Source organism: Sceloporus occidentalis, unplaced genomic scaffold, assembly GCF_023333645.1.
Source record: "Sceloporus occidentalis isolate IW3139 unplaced genomic scaffold, rSceOcc1.0.p SCAF_2, whole genome shotgun sequence".
Classification (NCBI taxonomy): Eukaryota; Metazoa; Chordata; class Lepidosauria; order Squamata; family Phrynosomatidae; genus Sceloporus; species Sceloporus occidentalis.
Window position 1 is genome coordinate 70,527,810 of NW_028316982.1, and position 22,891 is coordinate 70,550,700.

At 39.7% G+C, this 22,891-nt stretch overlaps 2 protein-coding genes across 4 annotated transcripts in view; one reads left to right on the forward strand and one right to left on the reverse strand.

The window, feature by feature from the left end:
* LOC149318515 (factor VII-activating protease-like) overlaps positions 1-17,807 on the forward strand; it is a 42,354-nt gene extending 24,547 nt beyond the window's left edge. Inside the window, exons 7-13 of the mRNA XM_089509932.1 lie at positions 450-621; positions 2,907-3,001; positions 4,407-4,662; positions 7,583-7,725; positions 9,346-9,480; positions 15,334-15,479; positions 17,272-17,807. Of these exons, the coding sequence (XP_089366058.1) occupies positions 450-621; positions 2,907-3,001; positions 4,407-4,662; positions 7,583-7,725; positions 9,346-9,480; positions 15,334-15,479; positions 17,272-17,439 (1,115 nt within the window). The 3' untranslated portion in view covers positions 17,440-17,807. The remainder of the gene's footprint in view (positions 1-449; positions 622-2,906; positions 3,002-4,406; positions 4,663-7,582; positions 7,726-9,345; positions 9,481-15,333; positions 15,480-17,271) is intronic.
* A 20-nt stretch (positions 17,808-17,827) lies between these two features.
* Positions 17,828-22,891, reverse strand: part of NRAP (nebulin related anchoring protein) — a 75,609-nt gene continuing 70,545 nt past the window's right edge. For all 3 annotated transcript variants that reach the window (XM_089509930.1, XM_089509931.1, XM_089509929.1), the window contains 4 exons: positions 21,476-21,583; positions 20,201-20,512; positions 19,538-19,690; positions 17,828-19,139 (listed from right to left, as the gene is read on the reverse strand). In XM_089509930.1, coding sequence (XP_089366056.1) covers positions 19,038-19,139; positions 19,538-19,690; positions 20,201-20,512; positions 21,476-21,583 — 675 coding nt within the window. In that variant the 3' untranslated portion in view covers positions 17,828-19,037. The remainder of the gene's footprint in view (positions 19,140-19,537; positions 19,691-20,200; positions 20,513-21,475; positions 21,584-22,891) is intronic.

A 22,891-nucleotide genomic window follows, 5' to 3' on the forward strand; every position in this document is an offset into this window, starting at 1 on the left:
TCCACCAAATGAATACCAGGGGCTGAAGGCTGTATTTGAGAGAAAGGAACTGGTAAACTGCCTGAGTATTCCCTGCCTAAGAAAACCCTATGAAATGTGTGGGTTTGCCATACATCAGCAAGCAACTTGAAGACCCATACAAACGTGTAGCTTTGGCCACATCTTTGTTGCCACTGACATGGAAGGTTTATTGTAGGGTTTATTACAGCAATTCTTAATGCTAAAAGTCATAACAATTCTCAACAATGCATTGGGTGAAAACAAAGTAGGAAGAGTGGAAGATTTTTGAGAGGTTTTTTTGGTTGTGCAAATTTGGGCAGGATACAGTTCTTTGTGAGAAAATTCATGACGAAATTCCTTTCTCTCTCTCACTATGATGTGAGAGACATAAGAAAAGACTACCAAAACTAAAATTCTGAAAGGAAGATAAATTGGTTAATTTGTTGTAGGACCTGAAGACTGTTTTGAAGAAAATGGGTACACATACAGAGGAAATGTTAGTCAAACAGTGCTCCAGAAAACGTGCCTTCACTGGAATTCTCACCTTCTCTTGGATAGTAATTATAATGCATTTATGGAAGATGCTGACTATCATGACCTTGGTGACCATAACTTCTGCAGGTAATCTGGTGATCATGTGTCTCCTCTCCCACCTTTCATGAATAACACCAGACTGCCATTCATACAGACATTTCTCTCTTCTCACATCATTACTCTCATTAGGAGGTGACCATTGCAAAAATCTTGTTTATTGTCAATACTAATAAGGGTGATGCTCTTGAATGTTACTTCTTTTTGGCATAAACTGACAATATACTGTAATGGATGTGCCAGTGACCTTTGGTTAAAAAAAATGGTCATCTACAATATCATTTAAAATGGCATAGAGCCAGCATGGTATAGTGGTTTAAACATTGGACTAGGATTTTGGGAAACCATGATTTGAATCCAGGTTCAGCCATGAAAACCCATTGGATATCCTGGGCAACTCACACTCTCTCATCCTCAGAATAAGGCAAAGGCAACCCCCTCTGAATAAATCTTGCCAAAAACAAAGCCTGTGACAAGGCACCTTACAGTCACCCGTTATCAAGTCTGGGATTTTATAAAAATACTCACACAAATCCCTAAACCAAAATGCATCTGTGGAGGTAATCAGGTGCCCCTTCTTCCCTAGCATCGCTTGATCATAGAGGCCTTTAAGCAAGTCCTGCATCTATAGTGTGAAGGTATGCCTCCTTATGACCCTAATGGAAAGGCATTATAGGAGATGCCCCTCGGCTGCCATTATCTGAAAGCAGAGAGACCATGTAGGAAGCAAGCCTTAGTTAAGAGTTGCAAACAGGAAGATTCCTTCACACCTATGAGACAGATTTATGACTGGGATATGTTTCACAGATACAAGCCATTCCGGTATCAATAGTTTTCCCATGGCAGAGGATGCCTATGGATCAAGTGATGTGTAAATTTGGTTTTGCTTTGATGTAGGACAACAACCTCCTCTGAATACATGACTAGGAACCTATTTAAGGTTCAGTTTTTCTTTTGTTATGGGTTCCATGTTGGCGGCAGGCAGGCACTCTGTCAGTCTGCTTCTCCTGGCGTAGTTCCACGCACACCTTTCCCTATTTCCCTTCATTGTGTTGCTGCATCAACCTTGATTCCAAGGAAACCATCTCAGGCGAGTATCTACCATTAGAAGGCCTAATGGTCTCTGCCCACTTTTCCTTCCTTTTCTTCTATTAGACTTGAGTAATTGCATGAGTGAATGTGTGTGTGTGTGTGTGTGTGTGTGTGTCCCTGTGCATCAATAAACTAGCTTAAAATTCAAAGACTTTGCTTTTGTGTCAGTTCCTGGAAGCTCTGGTCCGTTTGTATACAGGCTGGGATCCGGTCCCAAAAACGGATTTGTAAGGAACCCGATATTAGTGTGTTGAGCTAATTAATATTCCCCAAAATTTGAGCAATCATGCTTACACACCATAAATTGGAAACTACTTGAAGGTACACAGCAACAATTATTCAGTGGAGGCTGGTGGTTTTGGTGTCAGTGATACAGTGAATCTGCCCCAGATTTAAGTCTGAACTTGAAAAGCGCTATTGACTAGCTGAACACTATTTCTAGATACACTTAGCACTAAAGGCAGGATACAGACCGCCCCTTTCCCCGATGGATCGGGGCCTCAGCTGCCACAGTGGCAGCCCTGGAGGCCCCGATCCACCGCTTTTCCTGGCCTCAGGGAAGTGGCAAAAGCCACTTCCCCAGGGCCTGGAAAGGGGTGTCCTTGAGGCTTCATGTCCCAAGGACACCCCGACAGCGGCGGGGAAAGGGAGAAAAGGGCCACTTGGCCCCTTTCTCTCTGTATAGTTGGTGCGGCCATTTATAGGCCACGCCAGCCATGTGCGCGGCGAAATAGCTCCAAAACGGAGCTCCTTCTGGTGCTGCTGAAAGGGCGCCACAAGTGCCCAGCAGTGGCGCCAAGATGTAAGAGCCGTGCTGTGCCATTTGTACGCAGCGCGGCCGTTGCATCAAAATGGCGGCATCCATGTAGACAGGGTGCCACCATTTTGACATCTTGGTGACATACTAGGGTTGCGGGGCGTATATAAGCAACGCCCCAAGGCAACCCTAGTACGTCACCAGGACGTACTTAAAGGCCCATCTGGACAGGGCCATTGATAGCTTCTTTAAAGTCTGGATTAAAACCTTGAGCAATTCACTGCCACAATGACCTCAGAGTCAGCAACCTCCTCAGCAATTATTGGTTGAGGAAGGGTCTCCTGTGGTTCTGTTTTAGTCTGAACATTCTTCAGTTGTGTTTTCTTTCAGTTCTTCACTTAGTAACTTCTTTTCTTCAATCGTTACACTTTTGTGACTGGTGCATTGGGAAACCTGTCTCCTCCAGGAATCCAGATGGCGATGAAAAGCCTTGGTGCTTTGTCACTGTGAATAACAAATTGAAATGGGACTTCTGTGATATCTCCCTATGCCCAGAATCAGGTAGAGTGGATGTGACACATGTTACAGCTGAAAAATGTAACAGTTATTCAGATCAGCAGTTGTGGATGCCGTGCCATCTACCAACCACTAGAATGCAGCCCACAAAACTGTAGTAACTCTACTAGCATTTTTTAAATAGTGTTATCGAAGCATAGCCCAAGAGTTTAGTGTTACTGTAGAATCTATTATTTGTAAAGCACTTAGAAGTGTGCCAAATAAATAACAGGTCTTGGGATATCTATTGTCAAGAGACATGAGAGAGAATGAAATATGAAACAGTACAGCAGCAAACAAACCATTCACAGAAGGATGGAATAACATTCTACATGAGTCTTTCAGGGATTATACTTGTGCACCGAGAGAACTAGCTTTGATGTTGTAAAGTTCAATTTCTGTTGGGACCTATTTCAGAATTGAAAGGTATCCTTAGGATCATAGAAAGAAGGAATTGGTTCCATTTGAGCTTTCATCACCTGGATACCAGAATATGGTCACGTTTCCTGTAGTTTCTTCCTTCAGTTTTGCTGTTGTCATATCAAAGCCCTATAGCAGGACTAAATGGTGTAAAACCAAAGTCACAGTTGAACAAGGCTGCTAGCACAGTGGAAATTTCATCTCCTTCCCGCCCCTCCTGATCTCCTACAGTTCTCTGTGTTACATGAATGCTACCTCTTTCCAAACCCTCCAGAGGAAATGGCAGAGGGGAAGCTCCCAAGGAGATTACACTGGGAATGGGGAATTCGCTCCTCTCCTCCCGCATGCATTGACAGGAGATCTCAGTAGAGCCACCCCTTGTGATTTGGGCCAATGATCTCTTAAGATTTTTTTTAAAAAAAATTAAATAGCTTTTCTGGATAATCATCTTTCCCATTGATGTTTCAAGTTCATGTTTTATATTTATATTTTAAGTGGGTTGCTTGTGTCACAGCATTGTTCAAAGCATGTCTTAATTATCTCTTAGGCAGTTCAGATGCTTTATCTAACTTATCTTTCCAAACTCATCCAATAAACAAATTTGGAAATCAAGGAGGAACAGATGGGATTAGGAAGGAACTACTAATGGGTAGGGAGCCAGTGTGATGTAGTGGTTTGGATGTTGGGTTAGGACACTGGGAGACCAGGGTTCAAATCCCCCTCAGCCATGAAATCCACTGGGCAACCATGGCCAAGTCACACTCTCTCAGCCTCAGAGAAAGGCAAGTGCAAACCCCCTCTGAAAAAATTCTGCCTAGAAAACCAAATAATAGATTCACTTTAAGGTCACCATAAGTAAGAAGGGCTTAAAGACACACAACAAACTAATGAGTTCTTGGCTTACGTATGTGTAAATGGGGTGAGATACTGTATAAGGTCTGAGAATGCCATTATAACATTTTCAGATCTTTTTATCACCTTTGTATTCCAGCAGAGTTCCCTAAGAATGCAGTCATGTCTTCCAAGAATCCTACAGTGCATAATATACCCAGAACATGTGGAAAACCAGAGACAGGAGGTCCATTAAAGAGAATCTATGGTGGTTCCAAGACAACATCTGGCAAGCATCCATGGCAAGCTTCTCTTCAGAGGAAATTTTCACTAAACCCTTTTTGGCAAAAGGGACACTTCTGTGGAGGAACATTGATAGAGCCATGCTGGGTTCTGACTGCTGCACATTGTATTCTGTAAGCATACACACTATTGACTAGTGATTTGTTTTCCAATGGTACGTTATAATAAGAAAAAAAAATAACTTGCACAAGTCACCAATATCTGAAATGATTAAATGATTCATTTTTAACCCACAAATGAAAATGTGTACATTCTTTATGGATTTGCATTATGCAGACAAGTTCCCACTAGGCAGGCACTTCACCCTAAACAGACACTGCTATAAATGCAGTGCTTGAGAAACCAACCTGACTTTGAGCCTATTGGCTCATCAAGAGATCCAAGATTCAAAGTTCATGCAAAAGCAAACCAATATCATCCTGGAACAGTGGAAATGTATGGAAATAGTTACAACCACTTTATAAAAATGCTTAGAAATATATAATATTTGTATTGTTGTTTAGTGCCTTCAAGTCATTTCCAACTTATGGTGACCCCATCAATGGTCCCCACAATTTTTCTGGGCAAGACTTGTTCAGAGAGGATTTGCATTTGCCTTTCTCTGAAGCTAAAAGAGTGGACCTTGCCTAAGGCCACACAGTGGGTTTTCATAGCTGAGTAGGAATCTGAACTCCTGGTCTCCACAGTCATAGTCCAACACTGAAATCATTACACCACACTGGCTCCCTAATGTATGTGCGTGTGTGCGTGTATACTGCATTCCCAGGGTGGGTCTTGTTCTATTTATCCAATAATTTTACCCACCACTGATTTTCCATGATAAATGATTCATATGTCTCAATGCATAAAAATGATGATTCAGTATGCCTTGTTAAGCGGGGCCAGTTCTACCATAAGACCAAGTGAGTGTTATTCTTAAATGTCAGATGCCTGGAAAAGAGAAGTGGAAGTTGGTGGAAAGACAGAGCTGTGTTTATTTTACACTGTGCCCTCTAAACTAGCTTGCTGATCCTAAGGGGCATGGAGAATGCTGTTTCATTGCCAGTGTGGAAAGTATGATTCAGCTGCCAGCTCAGTCAGTTTTTAGAAGCCACCATATTGTCCTTCCTCTTAGTGGCAAAATTTCTAGGGCCACCTTGATATGTCTTGTATTTTTAACTTGTTAGCCGCCCCGATTGTTCTCAGAGGGGCGGGATACAAATAAATTTTATTTATTTATTTATTTATTTATTTATTATTATTATTTTATATTGTTTTATAGTTTAGGGATAGTCAGATTGTATGCTCTTAATGCTATGTGCTTGTGGTAATTATAAGTGAAGCAAATAGATTGTTTGGCATCTTACAGATTGGTCTAAAGAAACATATGATCTCTCAGTATAAATCCTTAGGGTTGCCACTTGTTTCACATCCAAGCCAACTTGTTCCATTCTTTTGTACCAATTTCTTGCATCTTCAACAGGGCTCTTCCAAAGCTGGCTTCCACTATAGCCATCATGATATTTAGTGGCCTCAGTGTTGGGACTAGGAATCTGGGAGACTGGAATTCAAATCCCTGCTCAGAGACTGAAACACACCAAGTGACCTTGAGCAAGCCATACTCTCTCAGCCGAAATGGAAGGCAATGACAAATCTCTGAAGAAATCTTGCCAAGAAAATCCAAAGATAACCTTAAATTGAACTCATAGATAAGAAACAACAGGTAGATAACAACAGCAATGGTTTGCTGACACAAAGTGCATCTCTGCTGCAGGTTAATTAAGGCACTTTAACACCACTTTAACTGCCATGACTCAATGCTATAGAATTCTGGGATCTGTAGTTTTGTAAGACATTTGGTCAGCTCTCACAGAGAGGTCTGGTGCCCAACAAACTACAAAGCCCAGTATTCCATAGGATGGAACCATGATAGTTAAAGCAGTATTAAACCACATTAATTATGTAGCATAGCAGTTCCCATGATCCCGTAGTCTGATGGGCAAATTTCCCTCTATATTTCAAAAGTGACATTTCATTGATATGCTGGGGCACTATAGCAGTGTAAGTCTAAAAATATTTTTTTAAAAATAGAGAAAGGAGTAAAAGAAGAGATGTTTTTGTACCTATATGAACTTTATGGCACCTATTTTTTTCAGTGTTAAGGGTATGGAAAGAGGACGCTCGTGTGCGTGCGCAACAGCCCAGAAATGGATTTTACTGCACGTCAAAGCATCCCCCAAAAGGCCTCATTTCATTCCGTTGCCCCAACCCGTCCTCCTCCAGTGCTGAGGTGCATGAAATGTTCTGGTCAGAAGTCTTCCGACTGAGCAAAAGGGCACCCATCAGCACTGAAGGAGGACGGCTTGGCACAATGAAACAGAACGGGGCCTTTTGGGGGACGCTTTGACGTGTGGTAAAACCTGTTTCTGGTTGGCCGCGCATGCACACGAGTGTCCTCTTCCCATACCCTTAACACTGAAAAAAATGGGTGCAATAAAGTCCTATGTCTTAGAGTTAAAAATAAACCTATCGGTGAACAGGAATAAAATGTTGAAGCTGGTAGTGGAAATTGCCAAGTCTCAGACAATAGAGATGTTGTTTCAATATTTTAAAAGAACTACAGAAACAAATACTACAAGCCTCTGACACATTTGCACTATGTGAAAGTGTCCCACAAAATAGGAATGTTTTCATGACAGCCAGTTCCAGTAGAGGTGTTGAACTATGCAACCTTATCACCTCTTGCTTCTATAATTTTCACCAGCTGTTATAATAATTATAATATAATAATAAAAAAAATTATTTATATCCCGCCCCTTTGAGGTCATTCGGGGCGGCTAACAGTAATAAAATACAATACATTATACATCAAAATCTACTTCCCTCCTCCCATTAAAAACTTATTAAATCAATTATAATTAAAACCAACAAATTAAAACAACATCAACACATACACATTATTACAAAACAAGACAAGACAAAGCAGTAAACTGCGGTAGCATTCTACTTAAATTATTTGGCTACAGTATGTGTTTTGTATTTTCCTGTTAACAGAACAGAAGCAGGTGTCCTCCACGTGGCCCTTGGAAAACAAGATCTCCACAGCAAAGAGCATCATGAACAGATATTTGATGTAGAAAAGATAATTAAACATGGACACTATACGGAACGGGAGGACATCCCATATAACGACATTGGCAAGTTTCTGATTTCATGGCATGTGTTGTTTAGTCTTCCACACCATTGCCAATGAGGAGGAAAGAACCAAAGGCTAAATTTCAGGGAGAAAATATTGTTGTGTTAGGCAGTGGACAAAGAATTCAAGGAGATGGGAAATGTCATCAAAAGTTTTAACGGATTTGTTTAAAATTTTCTAAAAGCTCATCTTGTTGTTTTTTTTAAAAAACGAAATAATCCAAGTCTTTTAAGGATGATTTTGCTGATTTAAGCATTATCGGTCTTAGAAAAAAATGGTTTGGATATGATCTAGAGAAGCCTACAGAAGTTTAGCTCTAACCCTTTTCAGTCAGTGCAGCTTAACAGAGCTTAGGTTTCATTAAGTGAGCCTCTTCGTATGATAGGCAATATATCTTGTTGGCTGTTGAGTTTACTTAGCTGAGAACATTAGCTAGACTTTTTGTTAATGTTGTGCCTTCTTGCTAGTCAGTTCAGAATAATCTCTTCATCATCATCAGGTACTTTGTCACCAACTCTGTATCTTCACTATGGTTTCCAGGTGTCACATACTCTATTGGACTTCCCCAGTTTAGGGCTTGAAGTCCAGCCCATATTGGGGACACATGAGATGCCCTAAATCCTGTATTTTTGTATATGTTGAGAATGGGTGCCAGTCACACTCGCACCCAGGCCAACTCCTGAACATTTGAGACCCAATAAAATGGTCTTATGTGCCAAATACTGGGGATCCATCTGCTGGGATCTCAGCTGGTGTGGTGCTGCCTTTCTTCCTCCTTCCCAGCCAGAAAAACAGAACAGCCCTAAATTGTCTCAGGTGCTCTTTTCTTAGCCATATGTAGCACCTGGAGTAGGAGGAGTGGGTGCCAGGTGCATTTACAACAGATGGATCCCAGTTTGCGGGCATTTTAGTCTGTACCAAATGCTCTGGGATTGATCTGATATAAACACAGTATGAGCCCGCTTTTGGAAAGATCAGAAGCCAAAGTTGCTCACAGACCATGCATTTAAAATGAAACTAAAAAGCTTAAGACATCATCTATCTGTTCTATTTGTGGCTGGCATCCAGTCTTCCTACTTATTTTAAGTTCTACAGGTTGCTAAGGGAGGAGAATGGAGAATGGCCTATATAAGCCCACCTCATGCCTAAGGAGAGGAGGGCCTCTCACAAGATTTCCAGGCTTCTTGGTGAATTCTCACAAGGGGCCATCTTTTCATAAGATTTGCGATGGGATTTATATAGACCTTCCTCATATGTACTAGCCAGTCTTTGAATCAGAAAACTCTGGTGATCCTATTCACCATCACAGAGGAAAATGTTAGAAATGATATGAGGTATAGAAACAGCATAAAATGAAAGAGTCCAGCTCTCATGTTGTAGCCTTTAGTTGGTTCATTCCCTCAAAATTGACAAAAGCAAGAATCATGGAGTAGTCTATAATGTGCAATTTGCTGGTCTGATTCTGAAAAAGACAAAGAAAAATAAACACCAACCCGTTAAAGAAATGCAGCGGTCTCACATACACAAGTATTCAAATTGCACTTATTGCTTCCCTGATACAATTCAGAATAAATATGTCAATAATACTGCCTCCAAATATTGTCTTCCATTTTGCCTACAGCTTTGCTGAAGCTGAAACCAACAGATGGCCACTGTGCAGTGGAAACAAAATATGTCAAACCAGTATGTTTACCTGATTCAACATTTCCTGACAATACTGAGTGCTACATATCTGGTTGGGGAGAGACAGAAACAAGTGAGTTGCTGATGGGTACTGTGTGGGATTATATTCACTACAATGAACATTTAACCTTGTTAATTTTAGGTGAATATGGTGTTATTTCAATTATGCTTAATAATAATAATAATACTGTTTATTTATAGCCCGCTTTTCCAAGGAGATCAAAGCAGGTTACAACAGCTTAGAACTATTATAGTATCTGGTAAGAGTAGTGTGCTATATTTAATCCAATAATTTAATCATTTTTCTCTAGCATAATTGCTTCATAATATATTTGTCACATCATAAATGACAAATCAATATTTTTGCAGATGTTTCCCCTGAAATCAAAACAAGAGAATCTTTAAAATCTATGTGTTCTACATTAGAATGAAGCAAGATGCAGTTTTTAGGCCGTGCTGGGATTAGCTAGGAATATTTAGCCGAAATATATTTCCTATTTGGTATCTGTATTTGAAGAAACTAATAGCACATACTGGTGTGGACAAGTGCTGTTTAGCCAGAGTGAATCACAAACCTTCTTTCTTCTCCACCCTGTTTCCAGAGCGGGTCTTCAAAAAGTGTTAGAGACCTAATTAAACTTTCAGTTTCTCTACAAAAGAGACAGGCATGGTCATTATCTGTTTGTTCGTTTTATTTATATTTTAAAGCTATCTCTTAAGGATTTTTTTTTTAAAATCCAAATAAGTTCTGTTGTTAAAGAACAAGGCAAACCCACCATCCACCCCCAAATATGGACATGGCACTGTAGCTTAATTATTTCTGGGATCCCTTAGTTAAACCAGTAATGTAGATTTTAGATGGAATTCATCTGGGGACATAAGTCTGTGGGAAGTAGAACTGAGCAGTTTTACAACATCTGTATTCAGCAAGGGGCTGCTGTTACATTACTGCATAGCGGAGCCAGCAAATTTACTTTTGCACATTGAGACCAATGTACAACATGACTGATACACAACAGGACCAATTCACATTGGGACAGTGGCTAGAGAGTGCCAATGCACATTGGTAGAGCCCAATACCTCTTGACAGTGTCCCATTACTCAACTTTGAAATTTACTAAAAGAGATCCTTAGCATCTCTGCAACATAGCTAAGCAAGCATATTGTTACAAAGTGTAGATAGCGATAGAGAATTCCAGCCATTACTTCCACTGTTCATGCTCTTTGCCTTAATTTGCCCTTTAATCTTAGTACTTTATCACATAGCTTTAAAAAGCGACTTACCGCTGCCGAACTGAATTCTAATTCGGGCTACATCCAGATACTATCACACTCGTTTTGCACCAACACCACATGGTGAGTGCAGCCTGAGTAACTTCTTGCCAGAATCTGAGCTCAGCCAACCTCCTTTCAAAGCCAGGAGCTTCCCAGCTTTGCAAATCAGCTGGCTGAGCTTGGATCCTAGCTGGAAGTTATTTGGGCTGCACCTGGCCAGTGGTGTTTGAGGCAAAACACGTGTGGTAGTATCCAGATGCAGCCCAAGTTAGAATTCAATTTGGCAGTGGTAAGTCGCTTTTTAAAGCTGTGCAAGAGCAATAGAGTCCTAGAACATGGTTGGGCATAGTATAATGGCTGACATTGGGCAAGTCACATTCTCTTAGCTTTCCAATAAGGCAATGAAAACATCATATGAATAAATTGTGTCAAGAAAACACCATGATGAGTACACTTTGAGGTTGCTATAAGTCAAAAATAATTTGAAGGCACATAACAACAATAAATGTATACTGGACTTCTCTATCAAGCTCCTTGCATCTGATGAAGTAGCCCATAGTGTATCACACTGCAAGTGTGATTCTTTATGGTGTCACAGGTCTATTTTTCTGGTACACCTGTTTTCACCTAAATTATGATGAGAGTTCTCTGAGAGTAATGTCATAGGATGACGTGCAAGAATATTTTCATCTCAATTAAATACTGCCTTCCTTTAAGGATCTATTCTTCTGGAAGTATAAAGATATCCACTTTAGCCTGTACTCATTTAAAACAAACGACTGATGAAATTTTGCTAGTTTTCGAAATTCCTGGTTGTATGAAATGTGACTAATTTTACAGCTTTTACAGATAAGAAAGGACTGTAAGAACTGGTTTTGAGAACACGGACAGGTGAGGGCAAAGCCAACTACCATTCATTATTTGTGCAGAACAAGTCAATTGGTGGACAGAAGCTGCAGATTACAAAACTCTAAATATATCCCTTACATTTCAAGATGAATGTATTTTACTATATGGATGAGGAGAGGAATAAACTTTGCTGAAAATTTGGATGTGGCAATCTGTTTGAGTAAAAATAAGAAGCAATATTTAGGTCAAATCTTCCTGCAAATTCCTCATCCCTATTTCTGTCACATGCCACTCATCATCTTGATTTAATTCAAAGAATCAAAACAGAGTGAATGAGTCTATATGCTCCCATTTATGGATTCAGAGCCATAACTAGGAAAGAAACCCAGGAACTGTGACAGTATTTTCCAGCCTATTGGTTTGGATAAGTTTTTGATAAGCAGCATCTGGATTTTTGGATGCATATTGAAACTGAACTGCCAAATCTATTCAAGTTCAGCAAAGCCTCTGTGACATACTGTGAGTTCCTTGGAAGGAAGAAATCATTCTTGTGCTTAAAATAAGATAATGAGAGCTTTCTTTTTTTAAAAAATGCATTTTTTCAATTTTGAGTTAATGAGCTGCTGTAAAATTGCAGGTGGACAATACGTCAGTCATGTTCCCAAAAGTACTCTCATGTTTTATGAGCAATATAATCCAATATGAAGTGTATACATCTTTTGATATAATTCATATTGAAAGTAACAAGCATCTGGTATGCAGATTTTGTAGATTATGTGTTGGTAATATGAGTTAATAAAACATAATTCTTGCATGACACAGTCACTTTTTAAAACTAGCACACTCAAACCTACCTATTTTGTCCAAAAGAAAGTGGCTGGTCTGTTTTGATGCTGCAACATTTAAGCATTTTGTTTATCTCCTGCTCTTTTCTCAAGAGTCTGGGGTTAGTTGCAAAACCTCACATACAACACAGGAATTAATTTAAACAGGAAGTTAATATGCCAAAGGCATCCCAGTGAGTTTCATAGCTGATCACAACTTTGAATTTAACAAACATATTGTATCACATTGGCTGTCTGATGCCAAAAAGGGCTGGGTCAACAGTGGGGAAGATCCTAGAAATTCGGAGGGGGGGGGGTAGTAGAAATCATTAATGAAAGGACTCCTTGAAGACACAGAAGGCTTGTTCTTTTGGAGAGATGCTCTTTGGGATTCATCCCATTTCCCTTATATCATAGATCTTGATGCATTTTATGATGGTTCAAGCGACATGGCCTTGGTAGTTTCAGAACCTTTTGAGCCATGCAACACTTACATTGTAACATTTGCATACCACAGATGTAACAAAAATATGTTTCAGTAGATAGGGGTGTGCATCATCTTTAACCCTGTATCCCATCCCATAAAGGCCAAACGAACACCCCTGACGCAACCATCATTCAAAATAGAGCATATTACATTATACATCTTCAGTATATTTAACTGCAATGCCAAACTGCAGCTTTAAAAACTTCCTAGTCATTATTGCTTCCTAGAAATAAAAAATAAATTTAATTGTATATTTTGTTCACCATTCAGCACAGGCATGACTGAAATGCAGATATGAATAATTCTTGTATCATTTGTATATTATTTGGTGCATCCATTCCGCCAGGAGTTTGGATCCAATAATAATATAGGCCGGTTACAGACCGGCACTTTAGTGCGTGACGAGCATGCACTAGGGTTACAAAAGGGCGGTGCTTCCGCACCACCCTAACCCTAGTGCGTGCTCGTCACACACTAAACAGCGGTGGCCCTTCCATACGGCCGCCGCCGTGAGGACGTCACGGCCGCGCCGCCTCTAGACGGGGCAGCGCGGACGTGATGTCCTTGCTCCGCGCCAGGGCGCTTAGTGCGCCCTGAACACAGAGCAGGAAGGAGCTCTGTTTCGGAGCTCTTTCCTGGTTTAGTCCGCTGGGCGCAGCCTTCAAACGGCTGCGGCCAGCGGACTAAAAGAGAAAGGGGCCAAGCGGCCCCTTTCTCTTCTCCCCGCCGCCGCGGGGTGTCCTTGGGGCTTGAAGCCCCAGGGACACCCCTTTTCAGGCTGCGGGGAAGCAGTGTTTTGCTGCTTCCCCGCAGCCTGAAAAGTGGCGGATCGGGGTCTCAGCAGCTGCCGCTCTGCACACTGAGGCCCCGATACTCCGGGGAAAGGGGCGGGTCCAGACCGCCCCAAATGGGCGGTCTATAACCCGCCATAGTCAGATCAGCTTATTTTGCAACAGGAACTTCCAGGTCAATATGGGATAAGTTCATTTCTGGGACAAGGAGATGGCATAGTTTTTCCTGAGTGTCCTCTCCTGGCTGAGGCACTTAAACAGACCTCTTGGAGGAAAACCTGTTAAGAATTCAATTGAATTTGGGCTATGCTGTTGCAGCAATGATGCAAAGAAATAATATTTTATGCCATTTCATCCATATAGTATTTGAACTGTTATGGTTGAACTGTTGTATCAAAGATGGATGAAAATGTGGAAGAGGAACTCAGCTGCTTGTTATGGCACTTTGCTAAACATTGTGGGTAAAGTTCCTCACATCTGCTTTGACTTGGATTCCATGTTCAAAGCAGGATCTAACAAAGAGATATCCAACATTTCATCACACAGTGTGTCCCCCCTCATTTCCATGCATCAGAACATGCGACCACAACAACATAACCTGGTGCATCCATTCTGTCATGAATGTATGTTTGGGTCCAGTAATCATATAGTCACACAATTTGGGCAGCATCTGGTATTGCAGTTCCGCTGCTGACAGATGATATTGCTCTCTCAAATCTCCAGTAAGTATGGTCATACTTGTTGTATAGGTGATATAAGTTCTCTTCTTTTAGATTCACATCTACAGCTGTACACTAAATGGAACTTCCTGCCCTCCACTAGCCACAAAATGGCTATAGGAATACATTCTGGTGCTTAAAGCTTGTCTTTTGGGCTTGGAGAGCATTATGACTTGTAGGATTCCACCTGCATATTCACCAATATCCAAATAAAACGCAACCATTTACTTCTTTACATATACTATCAGAGAGGTTGCTGATATTTTTTAAATTTAACATTAAAAACAACCATACACATATTTATCTATATATCTAACAACGTGTGTACATAAACAATAACAAAACTATAAACATTTTTGTACAATATTCAACTAGAATATTCTCCACCTAAACCAAAGGGTTACCGGTTCTCCCTTCTAAACAGAATACCCTTCAGTTTCAGTTTATCAGTCAGAAAAATGTGGAAGTTGTTGACATTTTGAGCTTGTGCCCAGAGACAATAATGGGGTGGATCAGGACTTTAGCCAAGTCAGATCCAAGTTCTAAAGGGGATGAAGGCAAAATTCTATTGATAAATCTCATTTGTACAAAATTTGTCCTTCACTGATCTAATGAATCAAAAGTATCTCATAATGAATGTAAGGTGACCACAGTCCATTTTGATTCAATATTACTATTGAAAGTCCAACAGGCCAGAATCCTTCTGCATCAATCTGCAGGTTGCAAATCTAACAAAATGCAGATTTTCAACGGCAAAATTTCATTGAGATACCTATGTTGCTAGATTTTCTCCTGTTTATTTCCAAATTCTACTTTTTAATGATTCAGGCAAAACTTTTGTTAAATTTTAAACCTTAAACAGATAATAATATTTTGGGCCCCACAAAAATTCTGTGATCCTGTATATATTGAAAACAAAGGGTTAGCAGTGGGAAGATGAGAAATAAGATTTTCTTTATTTTTCTGGGATTTAACTTGCAGGTGAATCATCTCATCAGCTGTTAGATGCCAGAGTAAAGCTGATTTCCCAGATGCGGTGCAACGCACCAAGTGCATATAATAACAGACTGGATGAAAGCATGCTTTGTGCAGGAAATCTTCAGAGAACAAGAGCTGATACTTGTCAGGTCTGTTGCTTTTTCGGTATTTGAACACTAATTTCTCTTTTAACAAAATGTAAATAGGCTATGCAGAGTAATGTCTGGCAGGGTACTACATATGTATCTGCTTCTTGTATCAGATACATTACAACAACCTCCTTCCTTTCAACATGATGCGAGAGGCATGTCCTTCAAACTAACAGCAGCTCTTCTGGTGACAGGCAAGCCTATGGGGGACTTAGAAGTTGAATTGGTATAAACCATGGAAACATGGGAGAGTTGTCATTCAACAAGGGCTTCTCCTGATATATCTTATTAACATTATCCTCAATCTCCATTTTCCCCCCAAAGCATCCACCTTAATGTTTCTTATCTCCACATGTAGGTTCTTTTCATGTTATGCTGACATAATCTGTATTATTGAATTGGTGCTTTATATCCTTATTGATCAGAACTCTTTATCAAAGTAGTTCAAGGCAGCTTATGAATGAAATCACATAAACCTAGTACACTATAAGATATAAAAAACCATCCCTTTCACTAAATAAATCTGTTGCAGCAAAAACAATAAACGAGTTAGTGCTGTGCTTCTATGCTTCTATGAAAAAAGTTTTGGGTTTTGGATTTCCAGATAAGGAATATTCAACCTGTATGTCTCAAGAAGGTGTTTGGGATGCATTTTGGATTTGGATATTTAAGTTTAACAAGACAGTCAAGGAAGTAAGATTTATTCTTTGAGCAACTTGGAAACTGCTTCCCTTCTTTCCATGTTTCTTGGATGAACATAAACTCATTATACTTCCTACTACTTCCCTGCATTATCTTCTAAAACACGCATACCTGTACTCACGTATCATTATGATGGCTGTCCTCCTCCTACTAAAAACAAGTACTACAATCCTACACATATTCCTCAAAAGTAAATCATATTGCATTCAATTGGGCTTGTGTCTCAAGCAGTTGGATATATAGTAGTGAAGTGGGAATAAAGGGATAAAATGGCAGAAAAAGTGAATGAAGAAGGGAGTTTATTCCACCAATTTCTGGACAGACCACAAATGACTTAGGTGCATTATAGACTGTCCCTTTGGGGCGGCCTGTACCCGCCCCTTTCCCCGACGGTTCGGGGCCTCAGCTGCCACGGCGGCAGCCCTGAAGCCCCGATCCGCCACTTTTCCAGGCTGCGGGAAGCGGCAAAAGGCTTCAAGCCCCAAGGACACTCCAACAGTGGCGGGGAAAGGAGAAAGGGCTGCTCGGCCCCTTTCTCTTTTGTGATGCTGGCGCAGCCGTGTAAAGGCTGCATCAGCACCACAAACCCAGGAAGGAGCTCCGTTTCGGAGCTCCTTCCTGCACGGCGGAAAGGGCGCCACAGGCATCCTTCCGCGGCGCCAGGATGTCACATCTGCGCCACCCCATTTGGAGGCGGTGCAATAGTGATGTCCTAATGGCGGCGCCCATGTAGAATGGGCGCTGCCATTTTGTACGTACTGTGTACGTACTAGGGTCGGGGGCATCTGAAAGAGATGCCCCTGGGCAACCCTAGTACGTACACAATACGTACTAAAAGGCCCTTCTGGAAAGGGTCTTAGTCTCCTTTTTGGTATACTGTAACGTTTTCAGTATTCTTTTATTGTTTTAAATTGCAAATTACCATGGGTGTTTTGACATTGTAAAGGCACATACTAAATCTATCATCTTTCTATTTTATCATGTAAATAAAAAATTATGACTGATTCTAAATCTTCTGACTGAACAATCAGATTTTATTGCTAGTTAAAATTTGTTACTGAAATTAAATGCTTTGTTTTATTTTTACTAGGGAGATTCAGGAGGTCCTCTAACCTGTGTAAAAAATGGATCTTATTATCTCTACGGAATTGTGAGCTGGGGAGACCAATGTGGATTAAAAAACAAACCAGGAGTTTATACCCGTGTGACGAGATTTCTCAATTGGATCCGTACAAAAATTCAACAAGAGTCCAATTAAAAAAAACTTTTTAGAAAAAAAGGAAGGGGAACATGATACATCTTCTGCAAAATATCAGGAATACAAAGGATTTCTCCATACTCTTTTTAAACACCAAAACAGCAATCCTATACTCACTTTGGAATAAGTCCCAATGAACTCAGTAGTATTTATGTCTGGGAAGACATGTAAAGGATTGCACTGTTAGAATGCATTATATCCACTTACCTGAGAGCAATCCTGCTGAATTCAATTGAACTTACAGTTCAGTAAGCATAATAATCTTGTGGTGTAACACAATTTATATAGTTTTTGTGCCTCTTGTATTGTAATTTTACTTTTGCTGTTATATGGCATTTGCCTTTTTACAACATATATACAGTACACCCTGGTGTTCTTTATGAATGAAAGATGGGTTATAAATTTTAAAAATAATTAGAATAAATAAAATTTCCAAAACAGATGCAAAGCACTATAAATTTCAGATTTCACCAAATAATTCAAAATATTCCATGCTTTCCTCAAAATGTAATATCTATTGCCTTGTTTTAGGCTTTAATGTTTTGCCTTAGTTTACACAAGAGCATGTGACCATACTGTCTACATTAGAAGCAATGAAGAAAACACTTGCTTATTTGTTGTTTTTATCTTTTAGTGACAAACTTCACATACATTTTATTCTCCCAAATTAAAAAAAAAGATTAATTCATCTGACAGACTAGCCCACTGTACTCTGAGTGAATTAGCTAAAAATTGAGATTTGAACCTAGATCTTGGCTGGAGGATTCTAAGAGCTGTAGCCCCAAAACTAAGTTGTCTATGTTCTGCCAAAATCTACTGCTTTAGCTACAAAAAACAATATTGTCTCTCTTTCACAGTTTCTCTGACTCAGTCTAATCTGTTTACTCAGTGTCATCCTCTAATGACAGAATACCCTCTTTACAGTCTCACACTCTTTCCTCCACACACACTTACCATAGAATCATAAGAGACCGCAAGGGCCATGCAGTCCATTGTTCCGGGTCCTGTTCCCTGGAGCAGCAGAAAACAAGCTTGTTCCCTCCTCAGTATGACTTCCCTTCAAATATTTAAACAGGGCTATCTTATCACCTCTTAACCTGAAGAACATTTTAAAGAGTCTGATCAACCCTCCCCCCCCCCTTTTTTTGAATGTTCAACTGGAAAGAAATACAGAAAATGAAGGAAAGCTGAAGTTCATCATTTGTTTGTGCCCATAAACGTAGAAACCTTCTGTACATGGAAAGATGCTCCACAGATTTATTTTCAATACAAATAATTTTACTTCAGCAAATCATGATTCATTCATTTTTAGTAAGCTGAGCCTGCCAGTCATCTAATATAAATCTCAATTGCCAATATAATAAATACTAAGTTGCATGATACATACATGTAAAATAACTTACTGTACCCATGCAAAAATACAGAGATCAATATCAAATTACTTGTGTAGGGTTAGTCTCCCCCCCACCTTTTTAATAAGTAAAAGAGACTTTTGATGTCATCCTATATTCTACTGAGGGAGTCCGAACAGCTACATAACCTGCAGAGCAAGCTGAAAAACATATGCGTTTTGCTCTGACAGATGCCTGCGTTTCAGTTCATTTCTTAATTAGTTGCATTTTTCTCCGCTTCACTTGCAGAATCTCTGATGCATCAGGGTTGATTCTGACTTGCTGGGATCTTTCTCTTGTTGTCTGTTCCTGCCAATCAAAATACATTCCAAATATCAGCTATTAATAAATGCTAATGCACAATTCCCATTTACAAAAACTGGGATTAGAAATACTTCACCTGGTATTTTGAACACCAAAAACAAAACCAGCTGACAAAACACTAGTCTAAAGCATTCTTTTTCTGCTTGGTTGCTGTTGACAGATTGTAGTATACTAGGAAAAATCCTGAGTCCTTGAATAAACATTACTAATAATGGTATCTGCATTTTCCTTTATGAGTTTGTGTTTTCCTGAGCTGCCTGTACACTGCTGGCATATATGACATAGTAAGGGCCTCAGGAAGTGTAGAGATAACTACTCCATCATGCATTGAGGTTCTGTATCCTGCATGCTTAAGAAAAAAAGTGATTTCTTCATTCACTTACAGTGTCCAGTTCATACTTGTCCAAAGTTTCTTGAGGTTCCAGCTCCTGGGCATAGCCTAGCTCAGCAGCCCTTCTAGCCATTTCAACTTTGTAAGAACCTGGAGGAGTCCAGCCAATGCCTTTGATCCAGTTCAAATCAGATTTGTACTTGACCTTCAAAACAGATTTAGAATTAACTGCAAAATTCTTTCCAGAATTATATACCTCACACTCTTCAAATCAAATGGAAGACACGTTGTATACAACAGCATCTTGAATTTTTATTTCCCTTGCTGGGAAAAAGATGACTTACTTCTTTCAAAACCTATGGATTCTGTAATACCAGAAGAAAACCATTTCAAAGCAAAATGAATATTCTGAGTATTCTGCATGTTCACTTTTATGTCAATATTTGTTGTTACAAGAAAATAGTCACCAGAATAAAAAGATTGCAGTCCCTTACTAGCATTTTTCACTTTGTTAATGTAAGCCTACACTGTTTCATTCTACCAGCTTTTAAAACCTTTTAATCTTAACACTTTCAGACTAATTTTATGCAAAATTGGTTACTTTGTAGATGTTGTGGGAACAGACTTTGGGTCTGAATATTTTTGATAGAGAGTAAATGCAGCCTTGACTCTAATCCTGGAATGAGGCTCTAGCCTAAAGATGAAAGCTACTTACATCACTCTGCAGTGTGGATGCTTTCTTGGCATGCTTCAGATTCAGTTGATCTGGGTCACAGGTATACTGATGCAGGTGCTGCCTGTAGTTGACATCACTGATCAGCTGCTGACTTTTCTTTGCATGGATAAATCCTGGTTGATCAAGTTGACTTTTGAAATGTGCTCTATTTCTGACAAAATCTCTCTTGTACTGGTTGTCACTCTGGAGGTAGCCCATCTTGAGGAAGTGGGTCATTTTAGGATCATCACTCACATTGCGAAATCCAATTTGGTGACCTCTGTCCCTCAAGAAGGCCTCTTTGTATCTGAACTGTAGAATATTGAGACAAAGGAAGCCTGAGTCCCATATGGAAACATCCCATCCTACTTATTTCATTGTGTATCTATGCACCCACTGCAGTTGATGTGTGCATACTGAACTTTGTGAAACTAAGGTACTGCCTTATATACTCAGGAAGGATAGATTTCTACCTCACAATGAAATAAAATTTCCAGATCTGTAGAATATACATACACCATAACATTGCTGATAGCATACTAAGCACATTATTTTTCTGGACAGGAATCTAGTACTGGCTGAAGGGGAAGTACTCTATAAAGTGTCCAGAGCTCTACTGGCACATAACCAGGACCCATGGGAGATGAGGTTTATCAACGTGTTTTCTCACAACACTTCTTGTTTGTTTGTTTTCTTTAATTTTTCCTCCCATTAAAACAAATGGGAGGAAAGATACTTACAACAGCCCAAGGCCTCAGGGGTGGAGGGCAGATCCAAAACTACTCATGCCTCTCTTTGAAAATGCCCCATTTCAGTATCTACTACTGCCAACAAAACTAACATCCATGGAGCTATTTGTGTATGTGCTTGTAGATTCAAGTATGGATGATATTTCCAGATCAGTGAAGTTACTCTCTGATGATCTTCTACATTATAACAATTTACAAATATTCTCTTAAAAAACTAATGAGGGATGGATGAAAGAATAACAAATTATGTGAAAAAGAGCTCCAGAAATGTTAACTCAGGAAGTGTGAACCATGCCTGAGACCTCATGACATCACTGAAACTGAAGATGCTATTGTGTGGTTCACTGTCACTGATCCCATAATGTTTTGTGTGTGTGGCTAAGTGATTTTGATTTCTGGGTGGCAGGTGGGGGGGGGGGGGGAGGGAGAGGCAGGCCATGTAATACACTGTGAGCAATCTGGAAGAAAGATTGGATACAAATGTAAGGGATAAAAAGAATAACAAATAATAAATAATGTGTCATACATCACTAGCAATTTCTCTGGAAGCTTTAGCTGTTTGGAAAGGTATCGCATCCAATCTCAAATCGTAGCCAGCTGCCCTTGTCTGTTCCCAGGATGTTTTATATAGTTTCTGTATTAAGGGAGGAGAGGAGAGGAGAGGAGAGGAGAGGAGAGGAGAGGAAAGGAAAGGAAAGGAAAGGAAAAGAAGATTGTCATAAATTACTGGTTCTTGAGTCTGTCATGAAGATCTCTGAAATTTGAGTCTAGCCTGGGACTTTCACTTTCACACCTATAAAATATATTAGAACTGAGTCCTAGTGATGAAGAATCCTCAATACCACAATGAGGATTTTGCACTGTATTTCATGCATACATTGATTTGAGTTTATTAGTTTCTGTTAGACACTTTGATGCATCAGCCACATCAATATTGCATTGATATTGCCCCTATTCTGTCTTTTCAAACATCTACTAGTAGCATCTTGGGTTTTGCAGCAAAGGAGTTTCAGTGATACTGTCTCCACAATCTATGACTTCAAACATTTCTAGCTCTAGACCCTCATGGTTTCATTGTATCTAAAATAATGAACTGGTTGATAATATATTAGATATGATTAACGATAGGAACTAGATGCAAATTCAGAAGAGAATACACCAAGTCCCATTTCAATTCCTACATTATAATATCTGAAGTGATTGCGAGCTGTTGCCCATGTAAACACTGCCCTGCCAGAAACAGTTTCTCAGGTTTGGTAATTAGGATTATAATAGGGTTGGGGAGAGTGCATTCGGCAGGCCAAATGCTTTTAGGACCTTGGAACTTAGGAGAGTTCTGATGTCACAAATAGGATCCCATTTATGGCCCCAGAAGCTTTCCCAAGCCTCAAGACTGAAAACAATTTTTCACTGCCAAATGAAGTAGTTTTGCTGCCAAGTGAAGCAGTTTTGTTTCCATAACCTCAAAGCACCTACAACACTGAAAATTCCCAACCCACCAAAAGTTGCTGAAAATGAAACTGGAAGTGACATGATATCACTCCCAGTGGCATTGGGCATAACTATGCAGTTCAGGAGAATCTCCAACTGTCTTAGCTGAATTAATATGGGAGAAAGTTCACAGAGCCATCTAAATAAATAAATAAATAAATAAATAATATGGTCTCTTTAAAATCAACTCCAGACTACTCAATTCTTGAGAATCAACTTATGAGAATTTGGAATTCCAAGCAATTGGAATTTATCATGTGAATAAAGAATCTAGAGGCAGCCATGGTAGCTATAAAATAAAATCCAAAATGCAGGCTCCATATTTGGGTAATATCTACTGTACAACAACCAAAAAGAAAAAGTAAGCACTAGAATTACATGAAAGCTTTCAGGATTGCCAGACTTCTTTATCAGGCAAGATGTTGAAAAAGAACAAACTCAGAGCTTACCG